General features: G+C 61.0%; 1 protein-coding gene across 1 annotated transcript; it reads right to left on the bottom strand.

The window, feature by feature from the left end:
* Positions 1-144: 144 nt before the first annotated feature.
* LOC309681784 (uncharacterized protein C2orf42) lies at positions 145-11,790 on the bottom strand. Its single transcript, XM_082495735.1, has 9 exons — positions 11,727-11,790; positions 8,762-9,599; positions 7,851-7,961; positions 7,369-7,473; positions 5,594-5,698; positions 3,685-3,792; positions 2,965-3,065; positions 2,723-2,885; positions 145-438 (listed from the first exon to the last, which is right to left on the bottom strand). The coding sequence occupies exons 2-9, from the start codon at positions 9,585-9,587 to the stop codon at positions 224-226; spliced, it is 1,734 nt and encodes a 577-aa protein (XP_082351861.1). The 5' UTR covers positions 9,588-9,599; positions 11,727-11,790; the 3' UTR covers positions 145-223.
* Positions 11,791-11,879: the final 89 nt, after the last annotated feature.

The following is an 11,879-nucleotide window of genomic DNA, read 5'->3' as shown; positions in this document are numbered from 1 at the left end:
GGTGGCTTTAACCCCTCCCCCCCCCCCCCCCCCCCCCCGAACCTTTGTGGGACCCCCGTATTTTCTTGGGGGGGGGGGGGATGCACAGGGTGTACCCCCGCCCCCGCGGTGGGGACAGGATGCTCCGGGTCCCCCGTGAATGGGAATTGCTTTTATTTTCCAGGTGCTTCCGGAGGAAGGGGGGGGGCGTGTGTCTGTGCGTGTCCGTACCCCCCACCCCCAGTCAGGGGAAGGCGATGGCGGTGAGCGGGGGCAGGTCCAGGGGGGGGTCGGCGGCGGCGGGGGGGGGGGGGCGGTGGTGGGTACCGGGTTGGCGGGCGCTGTGGTGACCGTACTGGAATTTGATGCGGAGTTCGCCGATGCGGGACCGCGGGAGGATGTTGGGGATCCACTCGATGATGAAGGGGGTGGGCTCCTTCTGGGTGGGGGACGTGTTCCCTGCGGGGGGAGAGAGAGGAGAAAGGGGGGGGGGGGGGTGTCAGAGACGGAAGAGTGTTTCCAGCCCAAAATTGTCACCGCTTCCCGCAGCGTTCCAAATTGCCAACGCGATGTCTTCCCCGCAGCGACAGCGGAGGGTTATTTCGTGCCACGGAGGTCCCGTTGGATGGAAATGAGGGAGATTTGAGGAGTTTTGGGGCTGACGGCGGTGACCCGGAGGAGTTTTTCGCCCCGGAGGTGGCGGCGGCTTCTGGGGCTGGAGCGGGTGAGCCAAATCCTGTGGGTCCCCCTATTATTTTGGGGGGGTGTCACTGAAATATTGGGGGTGCTCTATGGTGGGGGGTTATTGTCATGCTGCCCTTTTTTGGGGGGGTTATGGGGGGAGGGAGTAATTGTAACGGGGAAGAAGTAGTTGTGGGTCCCTCTGAACAGACCGGGGTGGGGGTGTCCCCCCTGAAATTCGGGGGTGAGTCTGCGGCCCCCCTGGTTGTTTTGGGGGGGAGTGCTGGGGTGGGTTTTTTCCCCTTTTCAGTTTGGGGGGTGTGTGGGATGAAGGTTTGGTGGTGAGTTTTGGGGCTTTCTTTCTTTGGAGTTTGAGGGCTCCCCTTTTTAATTAGTGGTTAATAGTGGGGGGTTTGTTTTTTGTTCCTTTTAGGGTTGGGGGTTTTGTTTCCCCCCTCTAATGATTGTGGTTAACTGTGGGTCCCTGGAGCAGTGCTGAGGATGAAGGTTTGGTGGTGAGTTGGGTGTGTTTTGTTTGTTTTTCACTTTTTAATTAGTGTGTTTAATTGTGGGTATTTTGGAGGGAAGTTGTGGCTTTTTTGTCCCGTTTAGTGTAGGAGGGGGGTGTTGTGGCCCCCTCACCCTAGTATCGGTGTGTCATCGTGTGCCTCTGGAGCAGTGGGGATTTTGTTTTTCCTTTTTAGTGGGGGGGTCTGTACCCTCTCCCCTTTTTTGTGTTTAACGGTGTTTGTCGTGCAGGTCCCCGGAGCAGCGACGGAGGGGGAGGATGTGCTGGTGAGTCTCTTATTTCCCCTGGAGCTGTGCTGGTTTGAGTGTCAGAAGACTAATTTTTTTTTTGTAATACTTGAGAAGAATGCACTGTGGGAATTTGTGACAACAGTGCCTTTGCAGTTTCTGTGTCCCCAGGGGTGAGGAGGAGGAGGAGGGAGACCTGGGTGCCGGCCCCATGGTGCTGCTGAGCTGAGATGGTCCCGTGGATGTCACTTTTGGTGTAAAGGAGAGCTTTGTGGTGAAGTTTGCTCTCTGCTGCTGGATTCTTCCCTTCCTCCTGAAGCATCCAACTCTTTGCTGTCCATGGCTTGTTGTGGATGGAATGGGCTGAGTATAATCTCTGTGGGGGGGACCCAGGTTGGTTCTGGAGTGTTATTAATGTTAATTGTGTAATGTTAATGTAGTAAGTGTGTTTAGTACTTGACGTGCTGTGGGGCATTGTTTTTGTTTCCTGGTTTCCCCTTTCCTGAGGGAGCCCCCTGGGGTGATGGAGGGATTGTCTCAATGGCTGTAAATTGTTGTGCAGGTGTGTGGTGTTTCAAAGTTGTGGGTGTGTTTTGTAGCTTGGGTTTTGTGTAGTGGCAATTTTGCTTTGGATGTCTGGGGAGGGGGCTGCAGGGTCTGGGAAAACCTATCTCAAGTGTTTGAGATTATTTTTTTTTTGGGTGGGGGGTGGGCAGCACCATCGAGCTGTGGCTGTGGGGGGGGTGGGACTGCCCCCCCCCCGGGGGGGAGGAGGGACCTGCCCCCCCCCGGGGGGAGGAAGGCCCTCCCCTGGGGGGAGGGATCTCCCCCCTGGGTGGGGGTGAGGAGGGAGGGCCCCTTTGGGCTTTGGGGCCCCCCCCTGAGGTGGGGGTCTGAGGGGGGGCCCTTTGGGCTTCGGGCCCCCCTGAGGTGGGGGTCTGAGGGGGGGGCCTCTGGGCTTCGGGCCCCCCTGAGGTGGGGGTCTGAGGGGGGGGCCTCTGGGCTTTGGGGCCCCCCCTGAGGTGGGGGTCTGAGGGGGGGAATAAACCCTGGATAAGAAAGACCCCTGGGGGGGAGCTTCTTGCTGGGACCCCCCAGTCCCGGGCACAGGGGAACAATGCAGCACTTAGAAGAACTGCGGGGGGGTCTCGCTCCCCCCATGCTCTGCAGGGGTCTTGGTCCAGCAGGATGCTCCCTGCCTGGGGGGAGAGTCTTTGGGGGGGACAGTGAGCTCCCGTGGGGCCCCCTCAAGTCCAGGCTGGGCCAGGAGATGCACCTGGGGGGGGTCACAGGTTGCCCCACTCACCCACTTTGAGGAAGGTCTGGAGCTCCAGGGGCCGGATGGCTGGCTGCTTCTCCAGGGGGCTGTACGCTTGGGCGATGCTCTCCACCTCCACCTTGGGACACCTGAAGAGCTCGTAGGACCCATCACGGTTCTGGACGAAGCTGCGAGTGATCTCCAGAGGCAGCTGCAGGCAGGCATGGGAGCAGCCGGGTGAGAGGCTGGGGGAACGGGGGGGAGGCCGGGGGGGGCCCTCCCCCTCTTACCTCAGGTGTATCGAAGATCTGCTTGACCTGCAGGACGTTGGTGATGTGCCATGTGTACTTGGAGAAGGTGCCCAGGGGAAGGGCGTCCTTGCGGACAAAAGCTGCCGGGAAGGAAAGGACAGGGAGGGGAGGATCATCTTCCCGCTGCGCTCTCTTCCTTTGCTTCTGTGGCTCTCTCTGCTCTGTGGCTACCTGCCTCAGCTGGGAGGGGGCCCCGGGGCTGGAGGGTTGGGCTCGGTCCTTGACTCTGTGAGACTCGGTGGGACTCTCCCTCCAACGTGGCTCCTACACTGAGTGAGAACCGGCACCGGGCTCGGCTAAGTAGCTCTGGCTCTGCCTGCGCTGACGCTCAGTGAGGGGGATGGTGGCGGTGGTCCTGAGGTCTCGCTGCTGCGGAGATGGTGACGGGTGTTCCTGCAGCACCGCCATGATGTGTTTAACTTTGCCGAGAGCCCTGAGCCGGTGCTTTGGCTCTGGTCTTAAGCTCTGTGCTATGGCAGCGTGTAAAGCAGCGAGGGCTGAGAGCCCCCCTTGGCGCGGAGGCTGCACTCGGTCACGGCCACGGGGTTAACTCCCCTACTCTGCTGCAGAGAGGGGAGAAAAGCTGCTGGGAACAACTGGGGAGGGAAAAGTCTTCCTCTGGGAGCTTTCCTCCTACAGCCGCCTCCTTTAACCTGCGGGCAGAGGGTTTTCTCTCGTGTAACTGTGTGTGTCTCTTACCTGTCGTGGAGTTGGGCAGACGCTTCTTTGTGCTCCCGCTGGAGATCCTCTGCTGCAGCGCATCGAAGAAAGCCTGAGGGATGTGGAACACCAGCGGCTCGGGTTTGCCTGTGCGGGTGGGAGGGAGAAGACAGGGGCTGACCCTGGATGTGACCGAGAGGTGCTCCCCCCTACCCCAATTCACCGAGAGAAGCAGAGGAGGGGAGAAGAGACTTATGAGTTCAGAGGGAACTAAACTACTTTAATCAAATACTAATAAAATAAAAAGAGCACAATGAAATATATACAAAATTGTCTCAAGCTCCTGGGATGGGAGCGCCAGCGGGAACTAGGGAATACCCAGACTCGATTCAGCGATGGATGGGAACTAGATTGGGGAGTGGGAGAAAAGCTACATCAACAGCCGCTCCTCCTCGGCTGTGGGCATTGAAGAAAGGGACTGACCCTTTGGTCCCTCAGCTTTTATACTGAGCAGGAGGCAGAGGGGAGGGAATACCCTCTTGGGCAGTTTGGGGGTCTTGGGCAGTTTGGGGGCACCTGCCCTCTCCCCTCCTCCCCCCGCATAGGACCCCACTATGCTTTTGTGCTGCCGCCCCTCTACTGGGGGGCATAACAGTTTGCTGACTGTGGGTGTTAAGAGCCTCTCTGCATACGCTTCCGTGGCATCAGCCATAGACATTGCTCTTAACCACTCGGAGGGGTCAGTGTCTGCACAACACGCTGTTGATTTCAGCAGTGAGACGAGACCCAGCTGAGAAGCTAAGTTACTGAACAAAGCTGGTCCTGTTTTACCAACCCCACCTAGTCCTGTGAGGGGCAGGGGTTGGCCTTGGGGATCCTCCTGGGTCCCTTCCAACTTGATGTACTCCATCATCTGCCTCTGCACTGCCTTCCCCCTGTGCTGTCAGCGCTCCGGGTGACAGCCCTGCCTCTGCGAGGGGACCTGCCCCGGTGGGTCCCTGTCTGCCCTCATCCCAGGGAGGGCAGCGGGGTGGCTGTGCCCCCCTGAGGCTTTGGGTCGCTCTTTGCTAAGGAGGCGGTGACACTGCTGCTGCCTGGTGGCCATGTAACTGTCCTGAAGAACCACAGGCTCGTGAGGTTGGAAAAGACTCTTAAGATCACCGAGTCTAACCATGAACTGAGCACAACAGACCAGGACTGGCGCTGCTGGCAGCTTGTCCCAGAGCAGCGTCGTTCCTGCAGCTCTGCCGCCTCGCAGGGTGGACAGGGGGTTGTCTTAAATGACAAACTCACAGTGCTCTTACGTTGCTTGCAAAGAGCTACTTCCCTCCTGGCATTGGTCGGGGTCCCTCGCTTTAGGTGAGCGCCTGCGTGCCTCTCCCAGCAGCCAAGAGCCTTATCGAGTCCAGCCCAATAAAGACTTTTACAGACCTCACACCAGCTGCCGCTGCCGCCTCCGTCCAGAGGATGAGGTGGACATGTACCCTGCTGCCCGCACAAGTCCCTCGCTGGGAATGCAGAGTGGCACAGGTGAGAGGTCTTAGAGGCACGGGGAGTGCCTCAGCCCTGCCTTTGGGGCACACGGGGAGGTGAGGAGGACAAGCGGGTTACTAGTATTTCTGACGCCTCCCACCACGTCGGGCACCTCACCTCTTCTGCGTGGGCCCAGGGAGTTTGAATTCCCACTTCAATAACCTCTTCGGGGATTTCTCCCTTCCCCGGGATAAACACCAGCCCCGGGCTGCTGAGAAGCACTAAGTCCGTGTTCGGGAAACAAATCAAAGCTGATGACAAAAACTTCCCCAGGCGAAATAACATTTGCTCCAAGCTGGCCAAAACACTCGCTTCCCTTGGGGCTACTGGTTAATTATTGCTGCCAAGAGCTTAACGACAGAGGTAGTGTGCGAAGCAGAGTCGTGCGTAGATTAAAAAAAGCCCAAAGCCTTACCCTCAAACTGGTAGTGCATGGTTTGATGGATGCGCTCGGTGACGCTGGCCAGCCAGTCCTGGAAGGAGAGGGTCACCTGCGACTCATCCAGCAGCTGGTTACAGCCTACGAGAGAGGGCAGGAAAATCAGAATCGGCACACACGTGAAGTGCTCGGCCAGACGGGCAGGAGAAGAGACCGAGACCGAGACCGAGACCGAGACCGAGACCGACCGGCTGCCCCACAGCCTCCCGCACTCAGCTCCCCATCAATGTCACCGTTACTGCCCTCTCCTATAATCCTGACCACCATCAGGAAACTTAGAACGAGAGGCAGAGCCTCTTAGTTTCTGCGAAGACCCACGGAATACCGACCTGCATCTTCTCAGTGCAACCAGCTGCTTGAAATCAGCTAGGGCTTTTCCCAGCCAGACACGCCTTCATCCCATAGGATTCCAATTCCCAGCCAGACCCCTAAACCAGCACGCTGCTGCCTACCAGACCCCCGGTACAGTCTGAACATACAGCGATGACCTCGCACCACAACAGGCGTCTCCTCTGAGGACGCCTCCGGTCCGGTATTACACATTTCACCAGCAGGAGTTTCCCCAGCAGTGCAGACCCAACTACCTCTGTGTCAAACAGAGCTCAGGAAGGCAACAGGGCAACAGACGGCACCGTCTGTCCGTCAGCTCTGGGGATTAGACCCCGCTGCTTCAGGCACCTCACTTACAGGGCCTGAAACTGCTCTAACGGCGGCAAATCTGGTTCTAAAACCCTGTCTGCTCTCAGCACGGTTACGCCGTCTCACCGGGGAGCAGCTTTCACGGTGCCCATCCCCGAGAGCGGGATCCGACTCATCCTCACCCCCCGCCCAGAGCAAAACTATCTCGGGAGAGAAAGGGGAAATAAATAGAAGAGACCGGAACCCCTTTCTAGGCCAAAAAACGAAAGCTAAAAGGAACAAAAGCACTAAACCGAGGCTCCTGCCCCTTAACCGGCAAGGAAAGCAGCTTTCTCCAAAGGGGTCCGAATCACTGGGAAAACCCATAGGTTTTCATAGCATGGGACTGACCCTTCCCGCTCCCAACAGCACGTAGGAGCACATATGAGCACATAGCCATCTGCTCAGAGACACCAGTTGTCACATTTGTGCCCACCACAATCTCCCCGCGGTGGCCGCCGTTCCCCGAGTTCCCATCTCCTTCACAGTGCTTCCCAGCGAGGGTTTGCCACCAGAAACCACAGCTACTCTGGCCACAACAAGTACCCCCTGGCAGCTCTGGACATAGAGATACTGCAAACACCGGCCGCAGCAAAAAAAAACAACGGAAACCACCTCGCACCTTCCCTGACCCTATTCGTCTATTCATTTTATCCAGAATACTTAATCACGGAACGGTAGAGGTCAGAAGGGACCTTCGCCATTAGGAGACATTTATTAACACCCGTCTGCCCACAGCAGCGCTGGCCCCACCACAAACCAACTTCTTCAAGCTTTCTGCACCAAAAAATCCACCAAAGAGCTGACCTGGCAGGACACCAGCATCATCCTTTACCAACCGCACCTACGGCCAACCAGAGCCACGCTTGCACCCCGTGCCGCGCCAGACACACACGGCCACCAGCACGCCGAGCTGCTGAGCCCAATTTTCACCTCCTCGCGCAACCGATGGACAGAGAGGGGCCAGCCGTCCCCTCCGCGACGGTTACGGCGGCACTAAACGAAAGGCTGAGGGCGTCTGCCCGGTTCCCGAGCGCTCCCGACCGCCGGCGAGCCGCGTGGCCGAGGCTTACCTTGTCTCTTCAGCGAGGAGGCAACGGCCGGTTTCTTCAGGCTGCTTCTCCTGGGGTTGCTCTGAGCCGGATCTTGAGCCAGAAGAGGGCTGGTCACCTGCGCCCCTGAGGGATAGGTTCAGAGAGCGTCAGCGCACAAGTCCTAGGGGTCCGCAGGCACCGCACGCGGGCATCCCTGCCCCGGGCAGGGCGGGTGGGATGCAGAAATCCCTTCTCTCCCCAGAGCGGGCCGTCACCGCAGCTCCTGCTACCTTAACACCACTAATGATCGCTAAAAGATCCACTCGGACCCCGGGCAGGAGCGTGCCGGCACCCAGAGCCGCTCCCAAAGCTCCCATCAGCACCGGACACAGCGCACGGCCGGCTACGAGTCCGGCAGGTGACGGCAGGGCTGCCCTTACTGCGGTCGGGCCGGCCAGGCAATGGCTTTCGGCTACAGACCACGTCCGCCCCGTCCCGCGGAGCCTCCAGCAGACACACACCAGGCATTATGTCCTTTTTCCTCTTCTTGGGCCTGGCAGCAGCCGCCTCCCCAGCCTGCCCCGTGGATTCGGGGCTGCCAACCAACTGCGGGACCACCATCCCTTTCAGACCTAGGAGAAACAAGACTCTGTCCTTAAAAGCATCTCAAACATAAGCAGCAGCACTGCAGGGATGTGGGGCCTCACGCCCCCCTCCCCACACCACCATTTAGTTCCCCGAGACCTCCCAGCACACCCCAAACATCCTCAGAGAAACCCCAAAGCCCTCCCGACCCTGCAGACACGCTTCCCGGGGGAGAACGCTGAGGTGAGTAGTGACTTTAATTCACTCGCATCGCCCAGACCGCTCTCCTCGGGGCGGATTTTCACCTGTGGGTGCCTAGAGACGGGGTGGCATTATCCAGGCATACCTACAGGGGTGCGCGACCCCCCAGGGAGACCGGACCCCAGAGGCTGCTGCCGCGGGAGGGGGGTTCGCAACGAGCTGGGCTTCCCCCAGCGCTGCTCTGGCCCAAAGGCAAGAGAACAACCGGCTCCCAGCCCAGAAGATGAACTTGACTCACCCCGAGCACCCATCGCGGCAAAGCCTGGCGGGATCTGCCCCCCAACCCGCTCCCGGGGGAGCGCAGGGAGCACCCCGCTCGGCTCCCGCACGCTGGGAGCCGGGAGGAAGCTGCAGCTCAGGAGGAATCGCTCCCCACGAAGCTCTCTCCTGGTAGAGGGAGGGAGCAGGAAATGAAGCCCCGGCTAACGAAGCGCCGATAGGGAGCAGATGTGAGGGCAGCCCAGGCGAAGCGAGGCAGCTGCCTCAGCGTGAGTGGGAGGGGGGAAAGGCAGCAGGTGGCATCGGCCCCCATACGCCCCCCCCCCCCCGCCCCCGAAATCCTCTGCGTGTCGCTTCCCCCACCTACCGCCGGAGTCGTAGGCGAGGAAGTCGGCGAACTCCTGCGCCAGGCTCTCGTCGCTGGCGAAGGCGCAGATGCAAGCGAAGAAATGAATGCAACGCGGCGGCGGCGCCTCCTCCTCGGCCGGGCCGCCCTTGCCGGGCTTCAGAGCCTGGCAGGAGCAGGAGAACCTGTGGTCCGTCAGCGTCTTGGCGCTCATCTTCTGGGCGAAGGAGGCGTGCAGGTAGCCGAGGCTGTGCTTCTGGCTGGCCTTGCACTTCACCACCAGGATGTTCTTGGTGATGCGCTGCACCAGCGGCCCCGTGGGCTCGGTCGCCAACTGCCATATGGTTTGTTTGGTTTCGGGCGAAGCCTGCATGGAGTTGAGCACCGAGCTTTTCAGGGTGAGCGGGGTGGCCTCGGTCTGGCAGTTCAGGGCTAGTTTGACGTGCTGGCACTGGTTCTCCACCACGCCTTGCGTGGCCGCTTTCAGACACGACGGTACGTAGCAGCGGCCGGAGCTGAGCTGCGTGATGATGGTCCCGTCCACCGTCTGGATGGCCGTCTCCGAGACCCCCAGTTCCACAAAGCACCGGTAATCCGGTCCCCGGTCCCTCTGCCGCACTGAATAAACCTGTAAGTCGGAGCCGGTGATGATCTTGACGGCGTCGACGCTGGGCTGCTTGCGCGTGCCGTAGCGGAAGACGGTCCCGCAGTTCTTGTTCTTGCAGATCAGGCCTCGCGTGCCGTTGTAAGTGCCGCAGCGGGGACATTTCCGGATGCCCCGGAGCGTGGCCTTCCCCAGGTCGGACAGGAAGGAGGGGACCTTGGTCCTCACCGACGCCGGCTCCATCCTCTGGGAAACCTGGCAGGGCAGAGATCGGGGGCGTGAGTTAACAGCCCAGGGAGGCGGACGGGACGGGAGGGACGGCGGGGACGCAGCGCTCGGCTGGTGTCACCTACGGGCCCCTCCGCAGGAGGCGGTGGCCGTCCTCAGTCCCCAGCAGAGACAGAGGGGAGAAAGAGAGAGAGGGGGAAGCGGCTGGTTTAAATAGAGGTCATGGGACGCAAATAACGCCGGGCGGCCTGCCCACCGTCGCAGGGGGACGCGCGGGCGAGGGGACGCGCAGAGCTCCCGCACGCTTGCTGAGCACAGCGCAGGTGCCCGGACAGACAACACAGTGAAAATCACCGTCTGAGGCAGCGACGGGAGAGAAAACCCTGCGTGGACAGGACAGAAACAGGGCGATTTCCCCCCACACATCCAACCGGGTCAGGTTTTTGCCTCAGGTTGGCAGCCGAGGAGGAAGAGTGACTCCCGGTGAGCTGCCCCGGCGCTGGGAGGAGCTGCTGGCCCCGCAATCCTGTCTGGGTCCTAGAATTGCTTAGGTTGGAAAAGACCTTCAAATTCATCAAGTCCAACCGTTAACCCAGCACTGCCAAGCCCACCGCTAACCCATGTCCCTCAGCACCACGTCTGCACGGCGACTCCACCACTGCCCTGGGCAGCCTGTGCCAGTGCTCGAAAACCCTTTCCGTGAAGAAATTTCTCCAAATATCCATCCTAAACCTCCCCTGGCGCAACTTGAGGCTCTTTCCTCTTATCCCGTCGCCTGTTCCTTGGGAGCAGAGACCGACCCCCCCTCGCTACACCCTCCTGTCAGGTAGTCGTAGAGAGCGAGAAGGTCTCCCCTCGGCCTGCTCTTCTCCAGGCTGAACCCCCCCAGGTCCCTCAGCCGCTCCTCACCAGACGTGTGCTCCAGACCCCTCACAGCTCCGTCGCCCTTCTCTGGACACGCTCCAGCGCCTCAACATCTGTCTTGTCGTGAGGGGCCCAAAACTGAGCACAGCACTCGCGGTGGGACCTCACCAGTGCCAAGCACAGAGGGACGATCGCTGCCCCAGTCCCGCAGGCCACACTGTTTCTCATACAAGCCACAAGGATTTCTTTCCTCCCGACTGCATTTTCCCCTTCCCCTGCCCAGGCTCGCATGGCGCTCTGTCCCTGTCCCATGAGATGGGCTGGGAGGGCTGTCTGGCTCCCCTTGCGAGAGCCCTGTGCTCACCCCTGCCTCCCCGCCATGACCAAAACCCTCTTTTTGGGACCAAACCTGGCGCTGCGTGAAGAGCCACACACAGTTGAGCCTTTAAGCCAGCGTCCCAGAGATGGAGACAGCAGGCAGAGGCAAAAAGGATGTTTATTGTCACTGCCGGAGCTACAACTGGGCATGTGAGGAGACACCTGGGAAGCTGAAAAGTAGCTCCCGGTTCTCCTGTGGTGATTTACGCCCTCAATGGTTATTCACATGGCATAAACTGCCAGTACCGGGAGGCGGGAGCTCACCGCCCAACTGCAAAGGACAGAGCGCAGCTCAGGGTCTGTGCCAGGCGGGACAACGCCAGGCGTTCCCCCGACATTCCCCTCGGGTGAAATGAAGAGCCAGAGGGGCCCTCACCGAGGGGAGCACAAGGGCAGAGCCGCAGGTCAGGGACACCCCCGTCCCAGCGGGGCCCGGCGCCTGCACGAAGGGCCGGGCCGGGCCGGGTCCCCCCGGGTGCAGCGGGACCGGGCCGGGGGTACCTCGCTGGGCCGGGAACCGGCCACTGCCGCCTCAGGACGGGGCCCGGGGCCTCCCCACATCCCCGGTCACCTCAGAACGGGGCCTGAGGCCCCATCTCGGCCCCGGACACCTCAGCAACGGGCCTCAGGTCCCCCTCAGCCCCGGTCACCTGACGCCCAGGCCCCGGCTCGCCTCAGCAGCAGGCCCCAAGCCCACCCCCACCACCCCCCGACCCCTGAGCTGACGTCACTGCCGTGGCGTCGCCGTGACGTCGCGCCCCGCCGACAAACCGCCCCGCCGTCCCCACCACCGCCCCCCCCCCCAGCCCCAACGCCGCGCCGTTTCCCAGCATCCTCCCCGCCCCTCTGATGTCACTTCCTGTCCCGCGCCCGCGCGGCGCCCCCCGCCCCCCCCCGCCCCATACACCTTACCTGGGCTGCGGCGCGCGCCCCCCGCTCCTGCCCGGACCGCCGTGAGGGCGCTCAAAGCCCCGCCTCCGCCGCCCCGCCTCTTCGCTCCCATTGGTCCGCCGACGCCACGTGGGTTACTCGCGGGGGCCGCCGGGAGGTGTAGTCCGCGGGGGG

The sequence above is a fragment of the Vanellus vanellus genome, assembly GCF_965231255.1.
Source record: "Vanellus vanellus genome assembly, chromosome: 26".
Lineage (NCBI taxonomy): Eukaryota > Metazoa > Chordata > Aves > Charadriiformes > Charadriidae > Vanellus > Vanellus vanellus.
Note: the sequence above shows the minus strand (reverse complement) of the source record. Positions and strands in the feature narration are given on the sequence as shown.

Excerpts from the sequence above, each read along its gene's own strand:
- LOC309681784 (XM_082495735.1), bottom strand. The coding sequence starts at position 9,587 with ATGGAGCCGGCGTCGGTGAGGACCAAGGTCCCCTCCTTCCTGTCCGAC. Across the intron at positions 7,962-8,761 it reads CCTCGCCTACGACTCCGGCG|GTCTGAAAGGGATGGTGGTC; the intron begins GTAGGTGGGGGA and ends TGTTTCTCCTAG. Across the intron at positions 5,699-7,368 it reads CTCCTCGCTGAAGAGACAAG|GCTGTAACCAGCTGCTGGAT; the intron begins GTAAGCCTCGGC and ends CCTCTCTCGTAG.